Genomic DNA, 13,127 nt, shown 5'->3' with positions numbered 1-13,127 from the left:
TATGAAAAACATGTGATTAGGCAAAAACTAAGCTAATGCTAGAGAGTTAGTGAAAAACAAAGTATTTCCAGGAAAGAAGTCTGTGTCAAGCATCAAAGAGTTATAGGCTCCAACTTCCTAAACTTACCTACATCTTTGGGCTTAATGTTTTTAAATGGAGTTTCAAAGCCACCTAGCCAAGAAGAAAATACTGCGCACAAGAATTTAGAGGAAATAATTTTGCCCTTTTATACTTGCAAAATCAGGGCAATCACCAACAGAAATTGCAGTGATGGAGGCAATGCTAGGTGTACACTCCAGCAGGAATACCTGTCTATACTGACACGACTTTTAATTTCACTGGCCAAATTATAGGACATATTTTCCAAATGCTGGAAACATAAATAACAGGTAAAAAGAGGAACACAATATATACACTAACTTCTAGATAAAATGACAAAGAATACAAGAAATTTGCAACTAAGTGAGAAAAAACAACATTTTGGAAGAAACTGCTGATGATATATAACTAATTTTCTGCAAAAGAAGGAAATGGCTGCACAAGATAGATAGCACATTAAAGTGGGAAATAATTTAAAGAGCAGGATTGTGTTGTGGAACTTAAACCTGAAATGGATAGTGTATTAATTCCTGAATTTTTCACGATCTTTTCCCATAGCAGAAGTGAATTCTACTATTTACTGACTGTTAATTTTGACTATGTGATCTGATTTACAACATTACCAGTTTTCTACTTTTACGAATTTGTGACAAACATCAGTACAGACTGTGAATAGTACAGGTGAATAGTTTGAGAGCAACTCTGAGGAGAAGGACTTGGGGATCCTGGTGGATGACAACTTGGACATGAGCCAGCAATGTGCACTTTCAGCCCAGAAAGCCAACCGAGTCTGGGCTGCATCAAAAGCAGCGTGGCCAGCAAGGCAATGGAGGTGATTCTCCCCTCTCTACTCTGCTCTCATGAGACCCCACCTGTAGTGTTGTGTTCAGCTCTGGGGCCTCCAGCACAAGAAGGACACAGAATTATTAGAACGAGTCCAGAGGAGGGCCACGAAGATGATCAAGGTGCTGGAGCACCTCTCCTATGAGGACAGGCTGAGGGAGTTGGGGCTGTTCAGCCTGAAGCAGAGAAGGCTTCAGGGAGACCTTACAGCAGTCTTCCAGTGCCTAAAGGGGGCTTGTAAAAAAAGACGAAGAGAGACTTTTTGCAACAACCTATAGTGGTAGGACAAGGCATAATGGTTTTAAACTGAACAAGGGTCAATTTAGTTTAGCTATAAGGAATAAATTCTTTACTCAGAGGGTGGTGAGGCACTGGAACAGGTTGTCCAGAGAACCTGTGGATGCCCCATCCCTGGAAGTATCCAATACAGGTTGGATGGGGCCTTGGGCAACTGTATCTACTGAGAGGTGTCCCTGCCCATGGCAGGGGGGTTGGACTAGATGATCTTTAAAGGTCCATTTCAATCCAAACCATTCTATGATTTTATGACTTTATTCCTTTAACTGAAAAACACTGACAAAACATTTGTTGTCTGTGACGGAAGCAGTTACATTCCTTGCTAGACTGTTCAAATAATTATACTTTGCTTTTTGTCAGATGGAAACATAATTGCTTTTGTAGCTATTGAACATAAATGTATATAGCTTTCTCAGAGGTAAAGAAAACATCCCAACATCAGAAGGTAGAAAGTTAAATAGTTTAGGTTAGACCTGACTACAGCATTGCTTTACCGAATTAACAGAGTACCTAATCTAAGAAACCACTCTTTATGAAAGTATGGTACGCTCCTACTAGATTAAAAAACTTTCAGTCTACTGCTGAAAGCTCACAACAGAAACAATGAGAAAGTTCTGAGCCACCACATCAAACAATAAACCCATAAATGTTCTGTAAAGCCTGGCACAGAGATCATTATGAGTATCTAAATCAAAACCTGATACTTAATAATAGCCAGTTATAGCCATTCTGGACAAAGGCTGAAAGAGAACTGAAGTTTGCAGGAAGAGAAAATAAATTTATCATATCAACTTGAATGATTTGAACAAGCAGGTAGACTTTCAGTCATAGAAGTTCTGATCTAAGGAGCTGTTTCCAAAGTCAGATATAAGTAGGGAGAAACTGAATTAAACTTTTGTTAAAATCAGATTAGCTAAGAAATGGTAGTTGCATGAGTGTATGTGTATATGTATATACGTATTCTTATGCACACGTGTATGCATATATATATGTATATGTATTCATATATATGTATGACTATACAAAAACACTTTTCTATATTTGAAATTTACCAAAATATTAAGATTCTGTATTTAAAAATATAGGATATGGTTACCTATTGGATTAAACTCATGTATCCTCATGCCTAGAGGTAACTTCTTCTCCCCTATGTGAATATTCTCTATCTTCTGATCAGTTGTATTTGTTACTGTCACTTGCACAGATACCATATGATCACCAAACATGTCTGGCTGTCTTGAGAAGTGATAATGAGCTGATAATCCTTTTCCAGTCATTCGATGAAGCATTTCATGTGTTTTTGTTGGCACGAAGACTTGGGTAGTAACCTGCTAAGTACAAAACAACAGTTGGTGAATGTTGTAAGAGAAAAACAGATAAAACAACAATTAGGTACTACACACTTCTCTCAGATAAAATGCCTGCTTTCAAATCAGAATTTTGGCAAACCAGACACACGAAAGGACATATTCAAAACGATAAACAAAATGTAATAATGGTTATCTTTAAAAGAGTCTAAAAATAACATTTATGGTGCTGAGAACTAGCAGCTTTAATTTTGCTATATTTACTTAATTTTCTATTGTAAATCTGTTTTAAATATTTTAATTCTGATATCCATTGAATTATCTTTTTTTTTTTTTAAAGTTACAGATAAAATAACGTTTTTCTCTATTCTAACCATCAGAACTCAATGGTGACCCCAAACCCATCATGTACTATGAAACTACAACGAGAAATCTTTCTTCTTCTCCTGTTAAAACCACTAAATTTTGCCTAAACACCACACCAATCAAATACTAAAACCACAGTTGTATAGAGCAGAGAGATGATGCCACATTTTTAGTCATCCTGCTGCCACAATTAAGAAGAGAAATCTCAAAGGTCATTTGAGAAATCTCAAGGTCATTTTCACTGGAACAGGCTGCCCAGGGAGGCTGTGGAGTCTCCTTCTCTTTAGATATTCAAGGCCCGTCTGGATGCCTACTTGGGCAATCTGCTCTAGGGAACCTGCTTTGGCAGAGGGGTTGGACCGGATGATCTCTTGAGGTCCCTATGATTCTGTGATTTGGGTCCATTCTATCCTGAAGCAGCAGCATGAAAGACATTTAGACAAAAAAATCACCAACAGATAGTGATGTCCAGGAGATCTATAATCATGGGTTCAAAAGTGCAGAAGGAAAAAATATGCAGAAAACAGTTGAAGAGTGAATTTGAGTTCGTTTAACAAGGTTACTTTTTAAGGAAATGAAATTACACAAAAAGTAAAAACAAAAAAACAGAACACAGAGGTTGAAAAGACCAAATGCTCAGCACAGAAATTTTGTCTGCGCAATACACTATAAGCTACTGAATTTTACGTGTGTTCTCATGATGAGTGTCCATCTTCTCCTGCCCTATATTCATAGCCTTGAATGCGTAACTAAGTGAAAGAGACAACTGAAAATAAAAGGATGTTCCAACACCCAAAGCAGCTGAGCAAGGAGTACTGGCTTTTATCTTACCTTGCCTACAAAACTCTTACAGGGTGCTACATTTTTCTGACTGCCACTTTTAACATTGAGAGGCTGATCTGAAGACTTAGTCAACACTTCCAGTAATGTAAGAAGCTGGTAAGAGCTGTGATTTACACCTACAAGGTGTCTGAGAAACGGGAGACCAAAAATACAGCTCTAGAGAATTCTATTGAAAACCTTTAGAAGTCAGTAAGCACATAAAAACCTGACAGTAATCTCCGAGCACCACTTTCTAAACTAGAAAGCAAGGCTAGTAATACTTATAATCCCAGAGTATCTGTGAAGATCATCTACTAAATGTTTAGAAGTGTGATCACCACACTGACGAAAGCTGAAGAAAACCACATAAGAAAGTAAATGAATTTGTATCCAGAAGTGGCTTTGGAAGGCGCATTAAGTATGGCACATACCACAGTGAATGACAAATAACTAATGAAGTAAAAAGCAAAAAGGCTTCCCATCCACTCAAAACTCAATCACTACATGACTGTAATTAAAATAAAATATGTACTGATGTGTCTGGGCAAAAAAACTTCTAGAAAAACTTCCACATCAGATTTAACTTTCAACTTTTTGCTTCTTTCTCTAATAAAAGAAACAACCCTCTGGTACCAGTTTTCTTAAGTAAAATTAATAATTTATCAATAAACTTCAGAGTGAAAATTAAAAGGCAGTTTCAAAATATGTCAAACTGAGGAAACTCTACAACCCCAACACTGAATCTGTACAATTTATTAAAACATTTTAAGTAAAATGCTGAAGTTCAGGCATAAAAAGATAACGTAGTGCTCTCCGGGAAAATGTTTTTAGTTTACCTGTGTGAGCATAAAAAATACACATTATATAATAAAATACCTAGCCAATTATTTATGTTTCTGTCCATCTTTAAGTAATAGTAGTAATACCACTTGAAGACTATGGGAACCATAATTTTAAATGGAGCCAATTATTCCAGTCTAATTATTGATCTCTTACAAGCATTCATCTGAGAACACAATTCAGCAAAGTTTTACAAAACCCATAATAAGCATATATCTTTGTACTCCAATGTCACTTTAGGTGCACAAATATACACTAAGATTAGGGGTACTTTCACATAGCTGTCACAGTTTCAGCTGGGTCAGAGTTAATTTTCTTCATTTTTTGGATTAAAATAGTGGTGATAACACACAAATGTTTTATTTGTTGCAAAGGAGTGCTTGCACAGAGCCCAGAACTTTTCAGCTTCTCATTCTGCCCTGCCATTGAGGAGGCTGGCGGTGCACAAGGAGCTGGGAGGGGACACAGACAGGACAGCTGGCCTAAGGGGGGCAGAGGAGTGGTGTCCCGTATCACATGGTGTCATGGTGGACAATAAAAATGGGGTAAAGGAGTAGGAAGTGGGGGATGTTCAGAATGATTGCATTTGTATTCCCATTAAACTATGATGTGTGATGAGCCCTGCTGTCCTGGAATGGTTAAGCTCCTGCCTGCTGATGGGAAGCAGCAAATGCATTCCTTGTGCTTGCATGCATGGCTTTTGCATTACCTAGTGAACTGTCTTTATCTCAACATGTGAGTTCTTGCACTTTTACCTTTCTGATTCTCTGCCCCATCCCACACGGGGAGAGTGAGAGAGTGAGACTGTATGGTGCTCAGCTGCCTGCTGGGGGTAAACCACAAAAGTAGCTTACCTTTAAATTAAAAATACAAAAAATTGCTCCTGTGACATGACCTGATTTCTGGCTAATGTAAAATGAATGGAAAAAGTATTAGTTGTATGGAACTTCACAGTTCCACAAATGAAAACATCTTTAAATACTAAAACCAAGGTTTAACAAATTATTCCTCTGCTTAGATTTCTAAAAATATTTGAGTAGGTCATACTCTCCCAAAAAACTCAGTTTTCAGGAAATAAGAAAGGAGGTGCTTAAATATATGTATACATATAATTGGTATATGTAAAGAGGACATAGGAATATATGATCCATTTTTGCAGCAGTAACAGGTTATTAGCAGAGTCTCACAAAAAACTGTCACTTAAAGCACTGATAAAATAATTAATAAAACTAAATCTTTAAAATGTAATTTACATCTTATTTTTAAGTTTAAGCTTAGACTTTACCTTGTAACATTTAATTCAATTTGGGCTGGACAAACATAACTGCAAAGTTATTTCATTAAACAGTCCAGCCATTTTTCATTAATAAGCTCAGAAAATGTTTTATTCATGTTAAAACAAGTATTTTGAAGTGCTCTGCTTCTCTGTGCTAGCATGTAACTTCTAAAACATTGTTAATAGGAATGAAGACATAAGTAGTACACACGTATCTAGTAAAGATGCATATGCACATGGCACAAAAATCCCTCAGTATATTTAAATTGTGACACTGACTCAAGTCTTATTGAAATCTGCCTACAAATTTTACTTAGAGAATTTAATCTATGCCTCTCACAGCATTACTTCTCATATTTCATTCATAATTTCACTCATGTGAGGACATTCACTTTTACTTTCAATATCATACTTTACAAAACGTAAGACATGCAAAAGACAGAATAATGGTATTATGTTTTAAAACCTATAGGACATTAATCTCTAGTTGCATTTAACGTGTCACTATTAGAAATATATAAAATAGATGTCTCCTCAACAAAGAAATTTATTTCAGGAAAAACTAAAATTCTTAAGACATCTATTTGCTGGTCAGGATTGTGAGCTAACACAGGTTGATTTGACTGTAAGGCAGTCTACTGAACAGTTGCATGAGTCTGGTAAACAGAGTGCTTTGTTTTTATTTTAACATTTTTAATGCATACATTTGCAATGCTTATAGAAACCTACAGGGCAGGATACCTGCAATCATTCTGGGGTTAAAATAACCCTCCAAAGAGTTAATAGAACAAGAAGCATCTAGTAACCATGAGATAATCCCCTACAAATCTTACATAGCATATGTTTAAATAATAGAAGTCGTTTGTGTACCTTTGGATGGTTTATGAAAATAACCAATCAATTCTGCAGACACAACATTATTTCTAAAGGAAATCTATGTGACTCATGATGCCTGCAGATACACAGAGACAAACCACACATATTTTATCAGTTTATTACAGTAAGCAAATAAGCGTGGAATGAGAGTGCACATAACTGTCTACTTAACGCTTACTGAAACATTTATAAGAGCTGTTATCTCCCTAATAACAGACAGACAGTGTGCAATTTTAGAGAGGAGAAAAGCTTCATATTTTTTAACACTTCACTAAAAAGTAACTGAAGAGTGTAAAATGAAAAATACTCTGTGCAGTTAGCTGGTAATGGACCATATTATCAACTCAAGTTAGATTTATAGGATACAAACTAGTCACTAATAGTTATTTTATGACATAGCGTGTCTGCTTTTTTTGGGTGAAGATTATTAAGATTAAACTTGCAAAACTTTTATTTTTTATACAGCTGTTTAGAATGAAGGAAATACAAAAATTAAAACACCGACTGTCCTCCCACTGCACTATGACTGAAGGCCACCAAGAATTAAAAGTCAGCGTAGGAACTCCATGGTGATGTCACATGGTAAAACTATCAGAACGAATCAGGCCAGCCCCCATGCTATATTGCCCATGGTCAAAGACGATCCCTATCTGGAAAAGAAGATGCAAATATTTTTAACCTACTTCTTACACAGTAATAAGAAAGGCAACATTAAGATTTTGCCTTAAAAGTCCCCCACTCATTAACCACATGAAAGGAAATGTATAAGGTCACCAGCAGTACTTTTAATTTTATCACAAAAAAGATGACCAGCTACAAACGAGTAAATCCTCTGCGCATGAACATGCTTGTTTTTGCATATCAGTAAGTCCTCAATAATTAAAGTCAAGGTAATAATAAAAAAAAAAGACAATTTCCTGTTATTATTTAAAGTAAGAAGCACTATTGGTTTTATTAAACCTAATACAGAAAACTGAGCTAGACAGACCTGTATGTCTGTATGATGTATTATTGTTATTATTTTTATATTTATGAAAGAACACATAATTATGTCTGTTGTCTTTTATTTTGTATCTGTTCCTTTGTTTAATAGTGTTTTAATAATAAACATAGATTAAATTTTGATCCTGATTCTGAAATATATATACGTTTGCATAAAACATATACCATTGGAAAAAATATTTGCTTCTAAGAATGACAATAATTATATTCTATTCCTCTAAATTACATTCTGTTAAAGCAGTGGACTGAATCATTTAATCTAAGTATCCTTTCTACGGCCCTCCTATTGGCAATATCCATGACATAATCCAAGAATGACCTACTGAGCTGTGAGAGCTATATCCTCTCCTACACTCACTGTAAGGCTATGCTCCAGTAACTTCTGAACAGCTAAAAGGAGAAGAAGGGCTATCTCACAGCCCAGCCACATTTACATGATCTTTCAATTCAAGCCAGAAGAACAACTTAACCATAGGTTTACAGTATTAGAAGAAAAATGTCAAGATAGGCAAACAAAGGAAAGAAAGCTACTGGCAGTATGTGGCAGTATATGGCAACATATTTAGGATCTTTTGCTCCACTACCAGTTATGTATTACTGATGGTCACATGGCAATATATTCTTTATGGAGCTCCTACAAAAATAATTAATAATTTATAAAAAAAAAAAGAAAGAATTTCAACATCCTTCATCCATTATTTCAAGAGGCTGTGGCAAACCCTGACAATGAGGCATACTTTAATCTTGCTAATATAGCTTGCCAAAATAAGGACAGCATCCTCGCAAAAAGGAAGAAAAAACAAACAAAAAAGCAAACAAGCAAGTTCATATTTTCTGTAGTGCAGAAAAGTTACAGGGAACAACGATTTAACTTTGGCTAATTTGTCTAGACAGACAGACAGTTGAGGACATCATATCAAATTCTGGTAAATACTTAGAATAACTTTCCACCAAAGGCTCTTTCGACTGCTATACATCTACTAAACACCTTCTTAAAGCTGCATCTACTATGAAGACCTTCAATTTCTAACATATTCTAATCCAATTCTTTTTGAATTGTCACCAACTTTTAGGCTCTACACTTCCCTAAATGATTAACATGTCAACGAGGCTACTTGAAAGTTTGAGTATTAATGCTCATATTTTTGAACCAGTATTGGCCAACAATTTCAGACATTTGAAAGTGAGTTCCAAAATTTTTTACTGAATTCCAACATAGATAAAATCATATTTTTGTCTCTAAAAACTTACAAGAATATTAAAACAAACAAAATTCCCACTGATTTTTTTAATCACATGAAGATCAATTGCAAGCAGAAGAGGGCCTTTATCATAACTTCCCATCGTCTGCCTCTGTAACACTGCCAAAACTAATGTCTTTCTTGGCTGTTTTGTTTTCTCTAATATTTATGTGGTCTCAAACAGGCATAAAAACATCCTTTCAACAAGTAGTGTGTTCGAGGTGGTCTATGAATCTAGAGATGATTAAAATCTTCTGTAATGTTAAATTACCACAATTTCTTACATTTTTATGTTCTTTAGACCTTCCATTGGTTCCCTCAAAATATAAAAAGCTACACAGATGTCCAGTAAGCCTATCTCAATAAAAAGTATTGTTCTTAAACATTAAAGAATTAATTCATGATATAAAGGAAGGAGAAATAGGACTTAATCACAAACAGCAGAAAACTCTATTAAATCCATACCAGACTAATCAAGCACCTTTAAAACTGAGACTGTACTTAGATTGTATTTTATGTGTAACTGAGGGCCAGTGAGATACATTTAATTTTGCACGTATGATAGAGCATTAAACTACAACAACACATTGTTTTGTTTGAGATTTGGCATTGTTGCCTTTTCCTTATGCTGGGCATAATGAATAACATAAATAATCCAATGATAATGTCAGTAAAATCTTTTTAAAACTCCAACAAGAAAGAGCTTCAGTAGCAACAAAATGGAAATATGATTAAATCAGGATTCTTATAAAACATGAAAGACTGGGCTGAGCTCTGTGCCATAATTATGGCCCACAAGTCTTGGTGTAAATTCAGAATTGCACATTCTTCCCTACAGGACACCCTGGGATCTGTAGCACTCCAAACTTTGCAACAGCCATTAGGTGCCTCAAGGAAAAGGCATTCTCCCAATATATGGACAAATAATTTACTTCAGTTTAGTGATTCGACCCTTCCACTGGCCACCTAACTGGAGAGCCTGAGGATTTCCCAAAGCAGCTGAAGAGCTGGAAAAACAAAATAAGGTGTCAGCCTCACCTTGTGTCCTAATTATGAGTTTGAAATAGTGGATGCTGCAGATAGGAATTAATATAGATTTTGGCATTGAGTCTAAATGACTTCAAAGAAGTTCTTACGAATGGTTTCTAATACAGTATTTTGATTTTGGCAAACAGCCAGTACTCTTCAGCACAAGACCTCTAAAGTGAAAACACACTGAACCCTACTGGTTATAAGGTATAATTTTACAGCTAGGGTTACAGTATTGCAATTCCTGCATTACTGACTTCTTCCAACAGAAGCACCTAGTTCAAACTTTTCCCCAGAAATGGCCCTCTTGTGTCAGGATAAGTGTATAATGTGGGTTGAAATACTATACACTATTGCCTACAAACCACAGTAAACTCAGCCTCTAACTCCTCATATTTCATATCTAGCACAGATATTTACAAATGCTGAAATGTAAATTGCATCTTTGCTGGTTTAATATATTTTAATCTTGGACACTGTATTTTTGTTGAAGCATAATGCAAAGTGTTATTTTGGCTGTATCAGGATGACTTTAATGCACTGTAACCCACCTACATGGCCAAAAATCCAAAATCAGCACCGAACTCAGTACGTATGACATCTTTATTACCATTTCCCCAACATGGATGTAGAATTTCTGCATGTACTTAAATGCAACTTTTTTTTTTTAATGGTACATTATATTGATGTAACAATATTACTTTTGCACATAATTTTACTCATTTTAACCTGAAAAAAATCTATATTCCTTAGTTCATGAAACATAGTTCACCTGTGGCCTCTGCTAAAATACAGCTTTTCCATGTTTTGTTTACCACAAGCTTCATTTTTTGGCCTTAAATAGAAAAAAAAAAAAAAGTGATCTGATACAGTTCATAGTTTGTTAAGAGGCGTAGAGATTTATTTATATCAAGTTACCTCCTGCTTCTTTGTTGAAATTCAAAAACACACTGTTTTATGGGACTCAGAAATAAAATTCATGGCATCAGTTCAATGAATTTAAGTACATTGCTTTGAACAGTAGCTGTGGCTGTACTAGGTCCCTCAGTTGGTTACTAAATACAAATTAGGTAGACAGTTTTTTCTCAACCACTTTTGAAATTACCTTGGTTCTCATATGAACTATTTCTGCTACTATCATCTACATCCTCCAAAGATTTAGTCAATCAAACAAATGTAGCAGAAGGAAGACTATGACAATAAGAATTTAAGAAGGAAGACTATGACAATAAGAATTTACTAAACCTAATTCAATTTTAAGCAACTTTTAATACATATTAAATAATAGTTGAAATTTATGATTTATGTAATAATAATATATTTTAAAATTGCTGGTGTTATAAAGCTCTTTAAGCGGAAAAAGTAGAATGATTTTTTGCACATTTTTCATGAAAATTTTCCAAATTAATTAATTGTAAAGATTTGTACACAAACCTTCTTTTGCAGCCATGAATTCCTAAACACAATTCCACAATTTAAAGACCCATTTTACAGTTCTTACAAATGTAACTTCCCCTAATCCTGCTGGCACCTTTAAGTCAAGAACACAGACAGGAGAGACAGGGAACCAGTACGCAACACTGTACGCAGCCATAAAAAGAAACATTTCCTAATCCAAATCAACAATACAGAACAATTATTTAAACTGAAAATTTTAATCAACCACACACCTGGCAACACTATTTCAGGAAGATTTCAGAACTGCTTTTTAAAGTCTTAATATGTCAAGGCATTGTACACCACAAAGTCATTAGGAGAAAAGTATGAAAAAACAAGGTGAGAAAGTCTGCTACTGAAGTGAGCTTTTTAAAATCCATTTTTCTGATGTAACTGTATTTAATCACTGCATTACTCAATAGGTTTTTAATGAGTCATCTGTCCCTCTAATATCCTCTTGAGTCTATAGCATAAAGAAACTGAAAACATTTCTAAAAGAAGCTGGTGTTAAAAAACTTTGGCACAACTCTCACCAGCCTCAGAAGAAAGCACCTTAACATTGTTTTTGGGGTGGTGGTAAGAGGGGATCGTATCCCACCTCCTTGCAGTTGTCAGAACTTTCAGAGTACACTAAAATACCTATGAATGGACATCGTATAAATATTCTAAATCACCATACTTCAACAGCTGTGATGTCCTTGCCTTTCACTTACTTTGTATTGCTAGCCTAAATGTTATGTGGCAGCACATTACTGGTCCATGGAAGAAGGGATATGCCCTAGCAGCAAGCAGTTACACCTCTAAACAAGCTGAGTTAGCTCCATGTGTAGTTTTCCTTTCAATTTCAAAATCTTTGGTACTAAGTTATTCTTAACATTTTGGGACAAATCTCAGAATTATAATTTGAATATCAGGTGTTTCACACCATGTGATGATGACTCTTCAAGTAAAAGTGAAAAGATGGAGTCTTACATGCATTGAGCAAGACATGGTTATTTACTTTCTTAAGCATGCAAAGCTAAAAAAAAATGTCTAGCAGTTTCAGAAATCAAGACATACATTAGTTATGAATCATTTACTTATATTTTCACCTGTATTTAACAATTTGGCAATTCCAAGGCTTACAAAATATCAGGGCATTTAGATATATTTAGAATTGGATATAAGTGATTTAAAGGGAAAACTGATCCAGATCAGCACAGTATCTTCTAGTGAAATCTTAGGTATTGTTCTGAAGTGCAATCCAAGTTTCAGTTAAGCACAGACCAATTATAATCAAGAAAAAGTAACTTACAGCTCTCATATCATCCTTACATTTGAAACAATTAGCTGTATTCACATATGATAATTCATATACTTAGCAGGGCTTTGAGAACTCACCGTAAGTACATATTGAAATTCATAAGCTCTCTGAGAGGAAAGGGGAGTTTCAGTAAGGAGTTATTGCAGATTTCTACAAATTCTAAGTTCTGAGTGAGGAAATTAAATAAATAAGGAAATAAATAAATAAATAATGTTTCCCCATTTGGGCCACTGCTTTAGCAGGATATGCCATTGAGCATGCCGATAAAAACACTGAACATAAATTAAAATTCAAACAAGACCTCTGCAGTTTTTAAGTGTCATTCCTCAGTACGAAATGCAAAATTTCTGAATAAAATCAATCTTACAATAAAAGATGTGCACTATCT

General features: G+C 35.0%; 1 protein-coding gene across 2 annotated transcripts in view; it reads right to left on the bottom strand.

The window, feature by feature from the left end:
• Window positions 1-13,127, bottom strand: part of AP3B1 (adaptor related protein complex 3 subunit beta 1) — a 172,705-nt gene that overhangs the window by 36,267 nt on the left and 123,311 nt on the right. The window contains exon 23 of one of the 2 annotated variants that reach the window (XM_035553476.2): window positions 2,337-2,568. In XM_035553476.2, the coding sequence (XP_035409369.1) occupies window positions 2,337-2,568 (232 nt within the window). Of the gene's footprint in view, window positions 1-2,336; window positions 2,572-13,127 lie in introns of both variants that reach the window. The other variant, XM_035553475.2, reaches the window with a different exon arrangement.

This window comes from Cygnus atratus, chromosome Z (genome assembly GCF_013377495.2).
Source record: "Cygnus atratus isolate AKBS03 ecotype Queensland, Australia chromosome Z, CAtr_DNAZoo_HiC_assembly, whole genome shotgun sequence".
NCBI lineage: Eukaryota > Metazoa > Chordata > Aves > Anseriformes > Anatidae > Cygnus > Cygnus atratus.
This window is presented reverse-complemented; position numbering and strand designations above follow the sequence as displayed.